Source organism: Channa argus, chromosome 15, assembly GCF_033026475.1.
Source record: "Channa argus isolate prfri chromosome 15, Channa argus male v1.0, whole genome shotgun sequence".
NCBI lineage: Eukaryota > Metazoa > Chordata > Actinopteri > Anabantiformes > Channidae > Channa > Channa argus.
The window spans coordinates 20,401,930-20,421,746 of record NC_090211.1 but is presented as its reverse complement, the minus strand read 5'-3'; the positions used below and the strand labels follow the sequence as shown (position 1 = coordinate 20,421,746).

The window sequence follows — 19,817 nt, the reverse complement described above, 5'->3', positions numbered from 1 at the left end:
TTATGTCACATTCAGAGCTTTTGACGTACTGGATTATAAATGTGTTTTTAATGAGCGGAAATGAAAATATTACTCCTGCTGCATTTTAAGTTGGGGTGTGTGTTCGGGGTGTTTGCATTTTGGGAAACCTTTAAGGAATCATGCTACATATGCTACTTGTTTCAAAATGTTGAGATAGTTGGGTTCATAGTGGTGATTGCCTACCAGTTTCCCAGTTTGGCTGGTTGCAGTAAATGTGGGTGATGGTATTAGAGCTAGAGAGGGGTCTGGGATGGAAAAAGCTGTTCAGTACTCTGGTGGTCCTGGTCCTGATCGGGCAGATCTGGAGGTCAGACATGCCTGAGTGAGTGAGGTGAAGCATGATCCAACCTTCACTCTTCACGGGAATTTTTTGATTTAATAATTGCAGTTTATTTGGTAAATAAATGTTTGTTACCTACAAAAACGTTACTCACGATTTACCAAATGGGATATTAATAGTAAAAACATAACAGCAAATCTACCAACAGCTTAAACAAGAACAGGGACCGTTCTGCATCCTTTCTATGTTTAATTGATACCTGTTGCTTATTGTGCCATTGTGCTGCTTGCAGTGTGTCGTTCCACATTTTTGGATTATTGGACAGTCGACCTTCAGGAATTAAAATGTTTTAACTTTGCAGGAATCAAATTGGGTTTATATAAAGTTCACAGGATGTTCATGTTGATCCTCATTTCTCTCTCCACTCTCTGTTTCTGTCATCAATAAAAGGCCCAACATGTTCAAAACCAATCAGTACAACAGTTCTAGCTTATTTGCTCAGTGCTAACTTAACACTGGCTGAAATGTTCTTCAATCAAATACTTAAATACCCTTGAATCCGCTGATGTGCCAAACATGGACTTTCATTGTAGTGTTGATCAATAAACTACTGCGGCTCAGACACTGTGCAGAAAAAAAGGAAACCAATGACATTGTCTTCTCAGTTATGAGAACGTTTGATTACATTCCAATTTGTATCTTGTGTACAAAATTTTAAATTGCCTGGTTCCTCCTCCATTATGTGACTTTGTCATTTTCGCTCATAGCTCTCTGTATAATCACTGAGAATATCTTGAACCTTTATTAATACAGTCAGTCAGAGAAACACAGTACGAGATGGCCAATCGAGTTATCAGTCATTTCAGAGCCAAATTGAAAAAGATGGTAAAAAAAACCCGCTGCAATGAATCAAATGCAAACATTTCGTTTTAATATTTCACGTGGTTCCTTTTAAATGCATTTTAATAATAATAATAATTCTGCAATTCAAGTTACAATGCAATTCATCCAAGAATGACCAATTTACATGAATATGCCTGTATTCTAATAATTGTGGTGATGCACACTATTCTTTTGTTGTCTCCCACCTGTTACCGAATCATCACTGTTGCTCCTCAAAGACAGTTACACTAGTCTAGAAATCATGACTCAAACTAATTCTCGCTCACTTCCATCAGGCTTTTATTCAACACCTACACATGCTAAGCTTCCACAAAGTTGCCACCCTCCCTCATCTCTTGTCCATTTTTGTTTGCTTTTCTTTTATTTCCTCTCCTTCTCCTCTCCTCCACTATCCTCTCTCTCTCCCTTCCTCCCCTCTGAGTCCATGCTCTGCAGAAGACAAGATTGAGACAGCATTTTTAGCCCGGGGTGTCTGTGTGCGCACAGGAGAGCGAGTGCAGACAGGATTATAGTCTGGAAAGGATGCGGTGGAGGACGACAAAGGATTAAAAGAGAGAAACAACAGGGATAAAACAATGAAGAATAAACTACAGACAGAGGAAATTTGCAAGAGACGATCACGGGCAGCAGAAGTGTGAAGATGTGGTGTCTTTGCTCTGGACAGTGAAAGTGGTTTTACATAAGAAACTCAAACTACAGCTGATAGTAAGACTCACTTTCTAGGTGAGTATCATTCATATTCATCTCACTACCAAGACATATCAGAAATTAATCATATTTACAGTGGTATACGTTAATTTGACCCTTTTGATCCCAAGAGGACACATTGAAACACGGTTTTGTTTAATCTCTGACACTACGTGGCTTAAAGACTGTAACTGGAAGACTATCAATACACACCAGCTATAAAATACGCCTTAAAGCAATGATGGTGTTTCGGAGACGCAGTTTGTAGTTTGTAAGATTGATATTGCGCACGTGAAATAAATTCTCCTTCTTCGTTAAGTTCTGGATTACTATGCTTTTGTGCGTGATCACATCAAAGCATTTGGAAGAGGAAAGCAATTCACAGAAATAGTTGTCAGAGGAAACAACTCAGAGAAAAGACTTAATTGTTATAGAGGAACTTAAAATATAGTCTTTTTAGTCCATATGAAGAACAAGTTATTGTTGAGGGGAACGTTATTGATCTGTTTTGCAGTGATTATATCAGCCTGACCCACTCTTCAAACAGCACCAACAACCTTTTCAGAAGCAGTCAGGCCAAACTGCGTTGATCAGGACAAATCAAACTAATACTTGTGCTGAGAGTTTTCAGCCTGGACCAATAGTACAATTACAAACCAATTATCGTACATTCATTTTACTTTCACCTATTTATTTCATAAATGTCAGATTGTTAAATTCACAAGTGTTTCCAATTATAATCATTCAAAACATATAATCTTCAAAAACTTGTTTGAAGTAGTTCAATACAGCCTTGAACATGATGATGCAGTACAAATATCATATATTGATATAGCTTTTCTGCATAAATAGAAGTTTTACTTTGATAACTTCACGTTTTCTTTTTGAAGGGGGTCATTTTTGACTTAATTTTGCAGCATTAATGAGCAGGTAGAGAGGAAACATGGGAGCAAAGAGGAGCTATGACACCAAATGTCCCCTCTCAGACTGGAACTGGGGACGTTGGAGTTACGTGACACAAAGCTCTGATCTCATATTTTTCATCCATATTTCATATTTCATTCATATTGTACACTATGGAAACGATACTATTCTTTAGGCAAACATGAGTACTTCTTTCAGTACTTCTTTCGAGTACTTTTTTTACCACTGCAAACCAGAAGCTGTAGGTAATAAGTACGACAGACGGATAATAAACCACTTCATGAGCCACAGGGTTCAGATCTGTCATCTGTGCCTGAGGATAAATCTGAACCTGGATTATTTTCCGTTTGACATCGTTTAATATAGTCATTTGGCCAAACTAACCTATGTTTGCAAAAGATAAAATCGGACAATATGGGCAATGAAATCTGAACTGAAGCCAAGATGGAGGTTGTCTGGGATGTGATGGTAGCGTGGGAATAATTCTCTGCATGGTTGACTGCCTCTCTGTGGGTTGGCTCGTGACAGGCCGAGGTGAAACTGGGGCAAGTATCGACTAGTCTTTACACGCTTTTTTTAACAAGGAAAACCAGAAGGAAGTGAACTGAACAGGCTCACTCAAAAATCCTTTAAACTATAATGAAATTATGAGGTTATTTCTGATAATAATCTTTGAGATAAGATGCTCTTTGTCTAGTTTTGAGTGAAAGCAACGCGGGTTATTCTGTTTGCTGTCATCTTCACAGTGTATGAGAACACATTTGCATTCGTATTTATTTTAATGAATTTAGCAATGTCATTCAAAACCTATATAGAGGAAAAGGACACTTCTGTATTTCCAGTGACCAGTCATGATCAGCAAATGACAAAAACATGACTCAGACCACTTTGCATAATTGCCCCACTGGCATCAAATCTGCCTTAGAGGTCTTATTCCTTTTTTGTGGCATTTGTAATAGTGAGTTACATCAGAACCAATTATAATAGGACTTTGGATAAGTGGGCACTTCTGCAGCTCAGGCACTTTCATTAAAGAATAGGTTCACCATTAATTTTTATTATAATATAATTTAATATATAATTTAACAGTCAGTTGTCTATATAAAATCCGAAATAGGCTTTGCTTGGTGTAGCAATGCTTCCCATTAATACAGTCATTTGGCAGATGAATTACTAAGGTCCTATGTCAGGACTTGGACAATATTCACACACTGAGCATGACATCGTGGTTGGGGTGCGTGATTAAATCTTATATGAACTTTTTTCTGCTGCTGTGTGTATGATTCACTCTAGCTTCTCAAAACAAGGGCTATATTTTGAATCCCGTCCCTTCCAGAATAGGACAAACGTACAAACCCCTGACACTGAGCATGTGCAGTACATCAAGTGGAGGCAAGTCCAGTGAGCACTGGTTGGTGTGATGATGCTGCTCGTTCAGCTTGTTCGGCCACGAGAATGTTACTCAGTGCTGTCCCCTATAAAACACACTGAACACTCAGACACGGCTTTCTGGATGAATAAATTCTTAGGTGATCAGCCGCGGTAAGTTTTTATTGGAATATTTTTGTCGACACAAAATACAGAGCTTGTTTGTAATGAGAACAGCATTGGAAAGCGGTTTGACAGTAATAGTCAAGCACTCAGAATCCATTTAAAGTAGTTAGGCTGCTTCATGTTCACTGTGTTGTGTGTTATGATGAGCAGCTCAGTGAATGAAATCCCTCAACACAAAAAAAAGGAATTTGACTCAGGGTGAAACACAACCACCACATGAACACAACTTGGTTCCTGACAGGTTTTTCTCAGTACAACCAGTGCAGTACGGCACAAGCCAATGTAGTGATATCCCAAAATATTTGTGGTATCAATTTGGTGCTATCTAATGTGAGAGAGAGGAATAACGATGCTGTAGCTATGCAGAGGTTTCCCTGTATTACTATGGGGAGCATCCCTGGTCCGCTGCCTCTCATTGATGTGCATTGTTCAGACCCGTTCAGTTTCTCAGTTTAGTTGCTGTGTCCACCAACATTACCGATGCAGACTAAACTAATTTTGGCATAACTTACAGACCCGAGTAAATACATAAATATAAATGTCCTTCTTCTCAGTTACTTTTGTCAAGTGAACATGTGAATTACTGCTTCCCAACTTGCATAGTACTGTCATTGCCTCATTTGTTGCAATTGTACTTTGGCTTCACTCAAAAACAATAACTAAATGAATTTGTTCGCCCCGCAACTTGATCAAAACTAGTAAGAAGTGCATATTTTTGATAACTAAGTACAGCAAAGATACCAAAAAGATACTGTACGACAGCTATGGGGGTTTACAGTGTATCATGTAGGCGTAAGTGATGGGACATGCAGACAAAGGCACAACACGCACGTGCACATGGTAATGTACAGTAGGTGCTCGCAGAGCCTGTTTAACTCACTGTTTTAGAGTTAAGCTAACGTAAAACAAACAAGTACAGTAGCAACAAACGAGGTAATGACACAACTTAACCAGTCGGAGGCAGAAATTCACAAAGAAGGTGCTTAGTCTGCTGGGAAAAGTTCTAGGCAGCTATTAAAAGGGTCATGAAGGTAAGTGTCAAAGCATCCTGCTGCATTCATCACCGACCTTTGAAAAGTCCTCTGCTGACATTTGCTGAGGACGGAGGGAGGATTACCTGTTTCGATAGTGTATTATTGCATGTAAAATGTGTTTCACGTTTATGCAGCACAGTGTGAAGAACATTTTACAGACTGTGGGGACTGAGCTGAGAAAAGAAGTGTTCCCGGATGAAACAGCTGGGAGAGAGGGGTCAGACTGCTGATGAAGTATGTCGAGCTGATTTAACATCTTACAGTTCTCATTAGTGGTGTGTGATACTCCAAGTATCGCAGGTACCAATACCGATACTTTTTAATAATTAAGGTTGATGCGTCATCAAAGTGCTAAATCTGAATGAAATTTCATTATAATGGATTATTAATTAGTTAAAACCCAGGACAGACTTTGGGCAAAGTTTATAGGTAAATACAATATACTTGATTATTATAATTAAATGTGTGCATGTGTCGGGGCCAGGGGGTGGGGGGTTCCTCTCCTCCTCTTTCCATTTCTGCAGTTCAGTGTTTTCTTTCACACGGTTTTTGGTGTGGTTGTAAAAATTTGCTGTGTTACCTTCGTATCTTACAGCCTTTTTACAAATAACACAGCGTGCCGCTGGTCTGTTTTTGACCTGAAAATTAAGCTTCTTCCTCTCTTCCATTGCTTGTTTGCCTGGCGCTGCTGAGTCACATGACGGGACTACGTGAAAACCCAGAAGGGGGGAGCAAAGTGTGCCTGCTCCACGCTGTGACAGGACACTTACACAGACACAAACAGCCAGGTCGCCTCTTTGATGAGAAAGCAGCCGTGCGTACAGGACAGAAACTCCATTTCATTACACTGGTATCAATCAATATCGATACGGAATCTATAATACAAGATATCTATGACTGCATTCTGACTAGTAAGAATGAATATTCTAGTCATAATGTGTTGGTGAAATAATTGAGTGAAGAAATATTATAATAAAAGCCTTGATTATTTACAGGTTTGTCGCACTTAAAAGTACGCCAGGGAAAACTGTCTCCAAATAGTTTGCATTGTGTCAGTAACTGTGCAAAAATGAACATATATATATAAGAATTTGACCTATGGTGCTATAAAATAGGAAATAAAATTAAGAAATGTAATAAAATCTAATGAATTGCATTGTATATCCAAAATGAAAGGTTAAGTCAGGACATTTTAGTTGTTACTCATATAATTCACAAGTCTCCTTTAAGTGCCACCATAATTTACTTAAAGGCAAACTTAGGTGTTATTTCGATGCCCTTACATTCTCTTTCAGAATACATGTGTGTGATCAGGTGTGTTGTGTGATAAAAGAGCATCAGCGAGAATGAAAGGAAAGATGTTCAAGACGGTGGTGAGACCAGAGATGTTGTTCGGCTTAGAGACAGTGGCACTGAAGAAAAGACAGGAGGCAGAGCTGGAGGTAGCAGAGCTTAAGATGTTGAGGTTCTCTTTGGGAGTGACGAGGATGGACAGGATCAGGAATGAGGACATCAGAGGGACAGCTCATGTTAGATGTTTTGCAGATAAAGTCAGAGAGGACAGATTGAGGTGGTTTGGACATGTTCAGAGGAGAAACTGTGAATATATCGGTAGAAGGATGCTGAGGTTGGAGCTGCCAGGCAGGAGGTCTAGAGGAAGAGCAAAGAGGAGATTTATGGATGTAGTGAGAGAGGACGTGAAGTTAGTTGGTGTGAGAGAAGAGGATGCAGAGGACAGAGTTAGATGGAGGCACATGATTCGCTTTGGTGACCCCTGAAAGGGAACAGCCCAAAGGAGAAGAAGACGTGCTCTTTGACCCTCCTTCTCTCCACCCTCCTCTGAGTCATGTAATAAGAGCACTTAATGTCTTCATATACCAGTGTGTCTCCTTAAAAAGTGATTTAGAAATCTGTCCTTTAAGGTCTGCAGTGGTGGTGCATGAAAAGAAATTGTCATAATGATACATATTTCCAAAGAGTGGGGTCACACAGGGTCACATTTCTTCAAGACATTTTACAAAATCCAATCTCAAGTCTGTCTAAAGCCAAATCCTTTTCTCAACAGAAGAGTCAGACTAAAGAAACACAGGTCCTTATGATAATGTTTAAAGAAATTAATTCAAATAATCTAATCACTCACTAATTTCCAAATCATAAATTTGCTTCAGTGCATTGTTAGTTTGTGGCTTAAGCTCATATGTTTAAATTCACTCAGTGTAAATATCTAGGTTTACAATTTCCCACATAATTCACGTTCAAGTTTTTGGTTTTAACTGTGCGAACTAAATTTTGCTTTTCTGATGCCTTAACATGAAATGATAAGTTGAATAAAAAGAGCTCGAGTGGCATTGTAATGAAAAAATGCCGGATCAGATGTAGAAGATGTTTAACTTATATGCACTGATTCTGTCCATGTCCCTCTCTCCTGCAGTGGTCTCCTTGTTGTCCAACAACCACCTCAACGGTGGAACAGGACAGCGTCCGGGCACAGAGTAGTGATCGTTGGTGCCATGGGAACAAGTAGGTCCAACAGGTGAGGGATTTACAGTAATGCGGTACCGTTATGTAATTCATTCTTTGTCTTATTAGGTGGTCCTGGTGGGTTTCTGACTGGCAGCATAGCTTAAATCAGCAACATAGATCATTTACTATCCCTGAACTTATTTAGATGTCCTACAACCGTTTTTTGAAGTTTACGCTGTGTTGATGTCTACTTTTATTTGGCTGTTAGTCCAGTTACAGTGTCAAAGAGCATCACATCACTCATATCAGTCACATATGTCTGATGCAGAAGCCTTAACATAGAAAGAATGTGCCTGTCAATAATTTATGAGCTGGTCAGGGTGAGTCAGACCCTGCAGCTCAGAGATATTTACAGCAAGGAGATCTTTCGAAAGGCCAAGGCTGTCTTACACTGTCCTGACCCGTGCACAAAGAGCTGCTTCTCCTCAGGCAGCTGCAACGGAAGATGACTGAATGTTTTCTTATCAAATAAAGACCTTCAATGTGTTCAATGGGGGCATTTATGGTGAATTTGATCTATAGTCTATAGATCTATAGATCTATAGTCCTGAAATAAAAAGTAACTTAAAATTTCAAAGTGGCTTTGTGAGATATTTAAAATAATCTTGAAATTTCCCTTAACTACTTGACTACAAAAGCTTCCCCTACACTACAGATATTGTGTGATACTGATTGCGTTGTCCTTAAATGACCACTTGGGGAGGGTTAATAATTTGACTGACCCTGACTCAGTATAATCCACTAATCTGTGATGACAGCAATCCTTCTCACGCAGCTAAACTGAACTCACCTTCCCATGCGGTAATCCCCCGTGTAAAGGAGAGACGCGGTATTTTGACTAATATGCTCAGGTGACCGTGGCTTTAAACAGCAGTGTGTTGTCTGTGGGGAGTTTACAATAATTATTTCACCGCTGAATTTACTTACAAGTGTCCTCACAGACAGTGCGGCATGTGACACTTCCAGCATCCCTGGCACAGCATCTGTAAGGGGTCAAGTACAGTATTATCCTCCTGTTACTCTGTGAGGTGATAGTGTCTTTGTAGGCTTTAAACACTACACTGGAAAGTACCTGAGTCAGAAAGACTAAGCTGTCGTCCTCTTTCACACACTGCACACGCCACAGTGTGAGTGATATAGATTTATTTGTGTGTTAAATCACTAAACTTCAGAAAATTTCAAGTCAGTGTTTAGCTTTTTGTGACAAAATAACATCTGGAGCATAACTTATTTGTGATCAGAGAGAAATCACTTCCCTTAAACAAATTCCTATGTAAACCTGACGTATGGTGAATCACTTGCTGTTATCATCACGTGGTGGTGTCCATTTAATATGACCACTTCCGTAATGTCCCCTCACTGTTGCTGACAGGTACAATCTTGTGGCAGGTATTTTACCAGAGGAGGAACCCCAGAAGGTCTCTATCCACAACGGCCATCGTTCCCCTGATTTCCATCCGCACCCAACCTGTGCAACAGAGACAGAAGACAGTCGGAAGAGGTCGGGAGCCTCTGCCGCCAGCGCGAAAGCACAAGGAGGGATGAACAATTACGACGGGAAGATTCTGACAAGGGGCTCCAACTCAGTGCGGAGCCGGTTTGTAAAGAAAAATGGACAATGTAACGTTGTATTCACCAACATGGAAGAAAAGAGGCAGCGGTATCTAGCCGACATCTTCACCACCTGTGTGGACATCAGCTGGAGATACCTGCTGCTGATTTTCTGCACCAGCTTCATGGTATCGTGGCTTTTCTTTGGCATTATCTTCTACAGTGTCTCCATGGCACATGGGGACTTTGAGGACTCTACAGTTAAAGCTCAAGGGCTGACAGCAGGCTCGTTGCATTCGCCCACCTCTGGGCACACAGCTGGAGGGCATCCTCAAAGCATGCCCTGCATACTTCACATCCAGGGCTTTGTTGGGGCGCTTCTATTCTCCATGGAGACCCAGACCACCATTGGTTATGGCTGGCGCTGCGTTACAGAGGAGTGCCCTGTTACCGTGATAACAGTGGTGATCCAGTCCATCGTGGGCTGTATCATTGACTCTTTCATGATCGGCACCATCATGGCCAAAATGGCAAGGCCAAAGAAAAGGAACCAGACCCTCATGTTCTCCAAAAATGCCGTCATCGCATTGCGCGATGGCAAACTGTGTCTCATGTGGAGGGTGGGCAATCTGCGGAGGAGCCACATTGTGGAGGCTCACGTCCGTGCGCAACTTATACGCTCATACATCACAGCTGAGGGGGAGTTTATCCCCTTAGAGCAGATGGACCTCAATGTGGGCTATGATGAGGGCACAGACAGGCTGTTTCTGGTCTCCCCACTGGTAATAGTCCATGAGATAGATAAAGACAGCCCCTTATATACTTTAAGCCGAGCTGATCTGGAGACAGATGACTTTGAGATCGTTGTGATCTTGGAAGGGATGGTGGAGGCTACAGCCATGACCACTCAGTTTCGCAGCTCCTACCTCTCCAGAGAGATCTTCTGGGGTCACAGGTTTGAGCCTGTTATCTATGAAGACCGGGACCGCTACAAGGTGGACTACGCTCGCTTTCACAAGACCTATGAGGTGCCATCAACCCCTCAAGTCAGCGCCAAAGAGCTCGATGAGGCCGCAAGCTTGGACTCTTCGGCTGCTTCTCCCGTCTCTGCGTGTAGATCCAGACAAGACTTTATTCCCAGGTCTCTGGGTGCTTTCTGCTACGAGAACGAGGTAGCACTGAGCTGTGGGGAGGAGGAGGTCGACATCTTTGACTCCTCTCAGATTGTAGGTCGGGACAGGGCAGAGGAGAGGAGGACTTCAGTTTCCACAGACTTCCAGAATATGTTCAAGGACACTGCAACCATGACATCAGGCAGCCACAATGTCCTGTGTGTTCTGGACATGGACAACAACCAGATGGAGTTTGACATTTTACAGACTGCCATCCCTCTTGATCCTGTGACCTATAAGAGCGAGCAAGAGATATAAAGAGCAGAAGGAGGGTAACATATATATTAAAACTAAGAAAAAGAAAAGTACGATTCCCCAAATATATTTTGGCAGATGCTTTGGAAAAGCATAAGGATTAATCGTGAGGAGAATAATCTGCAGGAGGACAAAGTGCAGATAGATGTTCCGTGTTCTCAACCAAAGGAAAAGCACAAGATCAGAAAAAAAAAATCCAGAAACTTGAATCAAATCTTAGACTCAATGTAAATTTTGCATGGGTAGAACTGTCTTTACTGAAAATAATAGCACTTTTGATGTAGTTCTCTTCCTTTTTGAAGAGGGCTGAAGTTAAGACTTACATTTTTATGACAAACAGTTATTGTCAATTTGTGCTTGACAGTCTTGGTTGTTAATTGTGGGTTTCAGTGGGCATCATGTCTGCAATAACTCTCTGCAAACTCTTATGAGGCCACTTATTTGTCAAACCTTTTCCTGAAAAAACACTTTGAGTGTGTTTTAGTTTGCACCAGAGAAACTAGTTTCCATTGTGCTGTACAGTAAAAAGTTCATTTCCAGTGTTGCACAGGGCGTTTTTCTGAAGATTCTTTAAGAAAACAATTTAGAGAGGAATTGCTGATATTTTTAACTTGTGTGATTTAAATTTATTTTTTGTGTTGAAGTAGTGATCCGGGATTTTAGTACATTTTACAGCAGAGTTTAATGCATTAATTTATAAAAACCTTGTCTTGGTTTGTTTCTTGCGGCAGTTGCAGCCGGTAATAACAGAAACCGTACTGAGACTTTGCTTTAATTCATGTGTGTGCTGTCATTGTTCGCCAAAGGTCTGGACAGGAAAACACAGAACGCCTCGGATTTTCGACTTGGAAACTGGGGTGCATGCAACCTAAGTGCACTGGTCTTTGATAGTAGAAAGGGCTGAAGCCACTCTGAAGCAAAACGCGAATGAAAGGGATGTGCAGAAGGTTGAAAATGTGCAATAAGTGACTGATTTGGAGGAGACGATAACTGAAGTGTGAATGTGAACTGGTGAACTAAAGAAGACGTCGTTAGTGCTGTTTAATAGATGAAAGTATCAATTATAATGAAAGCACAGCTAACTGATGGCTCCAATTTACCTTATTGTGCCGACTGCATTATCCAATCTGGAAACTACCAGCCATCGAGTTCTGGCACAAATGTTTATGTTCTTTTTTTCTCATTTGTGATTTTTGCAGTAGATTGTGCTGCACAAGCAGATGCATGTTTTTGGTATGTGTGAGTGAGACGACTGCATCTCAATAGCAGAGGTACTATATGCAGAATAGAACCAGTTTCATTGACAAGCAGCGATACACTGGCAGCCAAAACTAAACCACACCAACATTCAGGGTTTCCTCTGGAGAAGTGTATGCATTCATGTACTGTATAAAATACTGTTAAATATGGGCAAAAGTGACCGATTGTTCATCTTACTGTAGATCTGCTTTTTAATTTAGATGTCTTGGCCAATCTGCCTAATTACTGGCTGTGCACATGTAGTGACAGTGGCCTGGCAATAAAAAATTGACAGCCTGTCAACAGTCATCAGGTTCATATAAAAATGTTAACGTTAACGGCAGACAGAGCTTTATTTTCCGCTGAGCCAACTTCAAAAAAGCTGACACAGGAATACAAATATTAAAATGATCAAAACTGTATTCACTGTAATTAGCAGAACACCACACCAGTCACACAAGCGAAATTCTTCGCTAAAGCTAAAATATGCAACTTCGGGGAATCAACTTGTAGCGTAAGATTCAAAATCCAGGGACGAAGGGAAAAAAACTGATTGATGTCATTATTTCCACCTTTGCTTTAATTTCTATGTGTAAAAATGACCTTATTAGTAGAATTAGTTAGTGCTAATTAGTGCTTCATTAGATGCAGATGTTCTAATATTTTGTTTGAATTAATAAACACTTGTGAGTACCTTACCTGAAACCTTTGTATTTCTAGCATCTCATTTTAAGTTTTCAAAACAAACCTAATATTAATGTGATTGTAATTAATCCAAAATTTTACAAATAATTAGTATGTGAAGATTATGATTGGCAGTGTATGAGGGCGTTTCTGTACTGAGGGGTTTGAATTGTGCTCTCTAGTTAATTACAACATTAACTGGAGCCAAGTTGAGTATGAAACAAACTTTTGTTGAGTCTTCCTGCTTTGCATTAATCTACTAATCTCCCTGCTTGGGATTAAATATGCACTCAGAAATCTATTGTTCAAAATTAAATAAGATGAAAAGCACAAAGCACTTTATTGCTCCTATTTATATTGCAAATATATATTTTAAAGACTTTTGGTTGTCTCTTGTTTTTGAAACCTCCTCCTGATCATTTTAAATCAAATCGAATGTTTTTTATATGGCCCAGTTCCCAACTTACCAATTTGCCTCAGTGGGCTTTGTGCCCGAACAACACCACCCTGTGCCCTTACCCCTAAATCATGGAGACACCTTAGGCGAAGCAACAGGTGAGGGATCCAGCTTCCAGGATGGACAGATGTGCAATAATCCTTTTAATGCAGCTATGAGATATGAGCTGTGCTTCAGAGCCACTAGATGCCTCTGCAACCATTTCTATCACTCAAGAGCCAAACAGAAAACAGGAACCATGATCCCTCTAGTGGTGTGTTATGGTACATGATCTCACATATTTCTATTTCACATGAGATGTATACCTTAAAGCATATCTAGCTGCAAAAACGGTGCAATGTGCCTTAAGTCTGACAAAATCAAAGTTATTTTTTCTTCATTTAACGAAGTATTTTTAGGGTTTTATATAGGGTGTTAAATCTTTTCTGATTGGAAAGACTTGTTGAAATTGCTCTTTGACAGGCTCTTTTATGCTCTTTTACAATTAATATATATATATATATATATATATATATATTTGCTTTTTCTGCAGAATCAATCTTTGTGCAATGACCTAAATGTATGTTTAAGTTCTCAATTAAATGTAAACTTTACTCTTATGGCACTGATTCAAAACAAAGTCATCTCAAGCCACTTTACATAATAAAGTCCATAAAAAGATAAAGAGAAAACCCAACAAATCCCCCTTGAACAAGCCCTAGGCAACAAACTCCCTTTAAAGGAAGAAACTTCCATATGTCTATATTTTCTATATAGTCAAATAAACACATTTGCCAAAATGCTATATGATTTTCTATATTAACTTATGCAATGAACCCCCGTTATCTTCTTCCTTTCTCTTCCTCTCCTCCTCCCTTTAGCCACTGCCCCCCCCCTCATCTTTCTGAATACCCCCCCTCACAGAACAGTAAACACACCCAGCACACCTTCACATATGTACGCACCATAAAATGTCCTGCTTTTTTGCTTTGTAAATAATGTGCTCTAGCACATGACCTCGTGAGCCCCTGGGCCCATTCAGTAATCCCTCTATGGATGCTGCACATATCACAGACCAGGACCAGGACCAGGATCAGGACCATTATGAAAACGTTCAGTGCTATAAATGATAAATGTCAGTGACAAATGGCTCTATAAGATTAACAAGTCAACACAGTAAAGTGTCTGTTCCGGTTTGTTGCTATGAGGGATCCACTGTGCAAAACAGGAGCCAGGAGTCCCAGTGATCATACAGGATGTTAAAAAACGGTCCGAAGAGGATGTAGGGAAGTCAGAAAAGAAGTGTGAAGTGCAGTCTCCTGCCTTGTCCTATTTTACTATTGATTACTATTTACTATGATTTAATTTGTTGTTGATAATTCGGCCTGTGCTCAGGCTGAAGCTGATTGGATGTTGTCTAGAAGACACCAAATACCAATAACAATGATGATCTTCATACTCTAACAGGTGCAACAAAGATTAAAACAGAATGAAGAACAGGCCACTCAAATGCACCTTGTACACAGCCACATTACACATATACATACACCTGGTGCCAATAAGCCAACTAGCTAATGATTTATACGAGAAGAAAAGGTCCCATTCTAACATGTGGTGGCATCTTATTAAACCACGTGGTTTTCAAGCAGGGTTAAATACGAGCCAGGGCCAGAATAAAAGAGACAGTTTATTACCACTGTCAACAGCTGGAATTGGGCCAAACTCAGCTTTTCCTTTAATCGACATATTCGCAAGTGGAGAGACAACAGCAGATTTACGCATTATCGTGCCTCTGAATGATTGTTATCGGCCATTATCACACCCACAATTATGCCTCAGCAGGTCCCCTACTGCTATTGGAATAATTATCATAAATGAGAGGTGTGGGACATTAGTCATGTAACAGGCATATTAAATATATTTAAGGTGGTGGGCTGACAAAACACGGGGATTGGGGACAGATGATTTTCCGGATGAACTGGCCAGGTGCACTAAAATATGCTACAGGTCATGGCAGATCTGGAGGGCTGTAACCATGCACACCTGAAAGTGTTCTCATGTACTAATCACAAATTGAGTTTTGCAATCTACGGGAAGAGGAACCTTCCGCTATACGTATTCTCCTATAATTGAATCATCTTCCTCCATCTCTTGTGTTTTTCTGTCTAGATTTTAATCGAGTTGAAATCGGCCCATGTCAAACTAATAAGACACTTCCCCGTTTGGCTGCCCTCTCTTGATCTCCCCTTAATTACATATCCTCCATCGGTGACTGTCAGCCTGTAGCTGTTCCCATGCACAGGAACCCGAACGGCAGGTCAGGCATTTCTGTCAGTGGGTAAAAAGATGAAAAGCGGACAATCAGGAGGACGGGGCAAGCTGCTCAGTGGCCGCAGGCCTCGAGGCTATCAGCTTTTCATTAGCAAGTCAGTGAGTGAGTGAGTGAGTGAGGGTGAACGGTGGGATGGTAGCTGTGCTGGGGTGGGTTAGGGGGCTCCCACTGACTGCCATTGTGCATTGTCTCCGAAGAGAGCAACTGAGACTCAACAGAGAGGCTTTGTGTTGGGGACATTTAACTGCCTGTTAGCATGCTAATTATGAGATGTGTGTGTCTGTGTGTGCCAGTGTGCGTCCATCATTTACTGATCTTTTCCATCTCTTTGGGAAACACACTCCCCCGATACCTTCTCCTCTCTCCTAACTTTCCCCAAAGGCGCTACTGCCCCGTCAATGTCTTCGTTACTGTAGCAACCCCTTTTAAATCTCCGTCCTGTTTTTTTTTTCATTTTCTTCTCCTTTCGTCTTCCTTCAGACATCCGTGTTGTCTCTGCAGTGTCTCGTTTAGTCTGTCTATTTTAATTAATCAGCTGCCTTTAATTTTGCATGGATCTGCTTCGTTTTCGCTCCAGTGGCAAAACAGTGTAAGATACTATTTTCACATTTTGTGATGGAAAAGCGATTAAAACCAAGCCTCTTGCAAACTCTCCATCTTTCTCAGGCCTGTGCTTCTTTTTCACCAGTCCCCCCTGAGCCTGGATTAGGGGTGTACGATTACAGATTCCCAAAATATTTTTGGCCTAACAGATCCGGAATAAATTGTTCTGAGAGCTGCACACAAGTACGTAAAGTATTTTGTGAGGTGTTTATATTATTCCGTCTGTAAAATCAGCCAATGGTTGATCCACAATGTGCATCTGTTAAGTTTCTCTATTGAAGCAATCTAAGATCAATCAGCTCGGCTTCACCCAGACCTTTCTTTACCTGCTCCTCCACTGCCTGTTGTGCTCTGCAATGCTGGATGACATCGGACAAATATCAAAACACATTTCTACTAAAAATGCTTTTTAAAAGCAGTTTGAGACAATAAGGTATTATTCTTTCAATTAAACCAAACTGGGGAGGCATCCTTTAGCAGCTTTGATCCTAACTAACAGGTAAATGAGGTCAGCACAGTTTGCTGCGCGCCACATGAAATCAAAAGCCTACCAAACATTTAATGAGTTCCACATCCACATCCCATCCAGGAAATAATAACTCAAAGGTTTTGCATGAAGCTACAGTGGGGCAGTACAGTATGTCAACCAAATGACTCAACAGGCTCTGATGCTACTTGGTAAAATAGTATTATATCAAATGATTGATGATGAACAGACACAACACGGAGTGTTTCCCACTGACCACGACAAGGCTCCGTTTGTTGGGCCTGACAACCTGAATCCTTCTGCTGATGTTGGTCCTGACTTAGCTAAATTTCAGTAATGAAGTTAGAGATGCTAGGAATAAACAATCTCCACAACTCGAGCTGACATAACTAAGCAATGACCGATGTAGTTGTGAGTAAATGTCCGTGCCCTCTCTGGATTAGGAGGCCGACGAGTTCTGCAGGTTTTGGTGTCATCCATGGAAACTCATGTATTGTATGTATATGAGTAGTGTATTTACTCGGCAGCTGGTTTAAAAGGTCGTTGCTTCCCATGCTAACATTCCTCAGCTGAACCGTGATTGAAAAGAAATATCATGCTTTTCTCTATTTTAAGGGTTATTGGAAAACTTTATGATGGTGCTGGTCATTTGCTTCCTCTTAATCTTCCTAAAGAAGCAGCATGTAGTTTGTATTTAGCAGACATATTGAAACATGCCGGTTCATTCTTGACATTTGGGAACAGTTGCTTTTACTTTTGTACTTTGTCTTATTTGAACATGAACCCTGTTTGATTTTATGTCCCCAAAAAAACAAAACAAAACCAAAAAAACCAAACAAAGTTTCGATTTTTTTTAGGTCCTTGTCCAACTGTCATAAACAGGTGCGAATTTGTAGCACACATATGCAGATTTACAGTTTGCAAATCTTTCTGTGTGATTTTGTTTGCGTCCATGTACAGGGCCATGTATACATCAGTGTATGCACTCCTCTCTGTGTGTGTGTGTGTGTGTGTGTGTGTGTGTGTGTGTGTGTGGGAGCAGCTGTGGGCCCTGCGTTTGAACTCTAGCTCACATGGGCAGAGTCAGGGAGGGCTGCAGGGTGAGAAGGCGATGGGAGAGGGGACTGATGCCCGACAAACTCGCTGTCTCCCTCTCCCCTTTCATCTCCCTCTCCCAGCATCGAACAACGAACTCTTTCATTCAGGCAACTTCTGCGACCAGCCGCCCGCAGACCCTGGAGGCCTCCACCCGTTCACGCTGCTTAATTCAATGTTCCGAGAAAAACTCATGATTGGAAAGTGACTTTTTTATCCTCCGCCTTTTTCACATCTCCTAAGAATCATCAGCCATTTTTCTGTCCTCCCTGAGTCTGTTTTTCCATCTTCCATCAAAACAACTTCTATCCTGTAAACACAAAGGAGGTAAAGGCCAGGTCATAAAACAGGACTAGGCAGCGATGGTGGGTGCACCACCAGATGCTGGGAAACATGGAAATGATATTACAACAGTCCTCTGATGCAAATGTCTGTCTACTGATCGAAAGTAACTATGTACGTTTACTCAAGTACTGTACTTAGTTTGGAGTACTTATACTTTATTGAGTTTGTAACTTTTACTCAACCACAATATATAGAATATTGTACGTGCACCTAAATCTTACAAATTTTGTTCTTAGTTAATTCCTAATAAACAAACGACTCGATGAATTTTTGCTGATTAACAACCTTTCAACACATTTTAAATCAGCTCCACAACAGCAGTGATGTCTACACATTAATGCATCAACAATTACCATCCCATAATATATGTTGTTCTGCATCATGACGGCTTCTACTTTTGGTTCTTTTAGTCCATTTTGGTTCTAATGCTTTTGTGCTTACTTACTTAGGTAAAGCTTCCAATGCGGGACTTATAGTTTCTATACTGTCATGATGATACTTGAGTGAGTGAAAATATATCTTCCTGTATTCAGAAAAAAACATTTTATATGATGATAATTTGTGTGTAAAATATTGATGTGCTGAATGCATATTGGGTATTAAAGCAAAAAGCGCCTCTGTAAATTGTATATTTTATTGAATTACGGTGTGTTGATTTGTAATATATTTTTAAAAAGACGATTATATTTCTAAAGGCACAATGTACTAACTGCAAGCTAGTTGTCAACTGCATGCAGGGACTGGAAAAGTATAAATGAAAAGAGGAGCTAAGCTTAAACCTTATGGCATAATAAGCGCAGTACTGGAGTAAATGTAGTCAGTTACAAGTATCTGAAGTGCATGTTGTTGTGCTCGGCTTGCAGGGCATCAAGCTAAATTAATAGGAATTTTGTTTTGTGTCCAGGGGGAAGAACAGTCTGTGAAATAATCGTTAAAGTTGAACATTTTTAGAGAGGCACATCATTGCTGTGTAATGATGTCCCAAATAGCAACCAGCCAGACATGCAGCAGAAACATCCCAACAAAAGACCCCCTTGTTTCCCTGCTGGATTCTTGAACATCATTTTCTGCATTTTCCTGCAAATGACTCAATCTCCACATCCCTCACCCCTCACTCCTCCCAATTATCATTTTTCAAGCGCGTCGTCCCGTCCCACAGACATGGGCTGTTTGAGAGTTTCCAAACCATGGGTGTTACCTTCAAAGTGCTGGGAGCAAATATTAATGGGACTTATTTTGTCTAAGACAGTGGCAGGGAGACAAAGCAACATTGAAGATGATCTTATCCTTATTCCTCGTACATCAATCCCCTTCTTAAGCTTTGCTTCTCGTTGTCGACAAAGATGCAGCGGTGCCGAGCAACTATATAGCTGTAAGGGCTGATCTTGGCTGGTGTAAAATGGTGTGATAGTACTTCACAGCGTCGATTCTGTGCATCTGTGACTACAGTAAAGTGTAGAGAATGTCATCAAATTGAACTGAACCGAAAGGAACTGAAGGTTCCAAAGGTCAAATGTCATATGTAGCAGAAATACAGCATCTCAACAGAGTATTCACATAATGTCATCACTGTTACAGCGGTGCCACTAACCAAACACTTATATAAAAGTTCAAGTAGTTCCCTAAAAAAGTGGCCCTCTGCTTACTTACAGTGCTGTACACATAAAGAAATCCACTGCTGTTTACATTTTA

At 40.6% G+C, this 19,817-nt stretch overlaps 1 protein-coding gene across 1 annotated transcript; it reads left to right on the top strand.

Moving 5' to 3' along the window:
* Positions 1–1,786: 1,786 nt before the first annotated feature.
* Positions 1,787–11,290, top strand: kcnj4 (potassium inwardly rectifying channel subfamily J member 4). The gene is made up of 3 exons (XM_067476613.1): positions 1,787–1,927; positions 7,835–7,936; positions 9,299–11,290. The coding sequence occupies exons 2-3, from the start codon at positions 7,914–7,916 to the stop codon at positions 10,905–10,907; spliced, it is 1,632 nt and encodes a 543-aa protein (XP_067332714.1). The 5' UTR covers positions 1,787–1,927; positions 7,835–7,913; the 3' UTR covers positions 10,908–11,290.
* Positions 11,291–19,817: the final 8,527 nt, after the last annotated feature.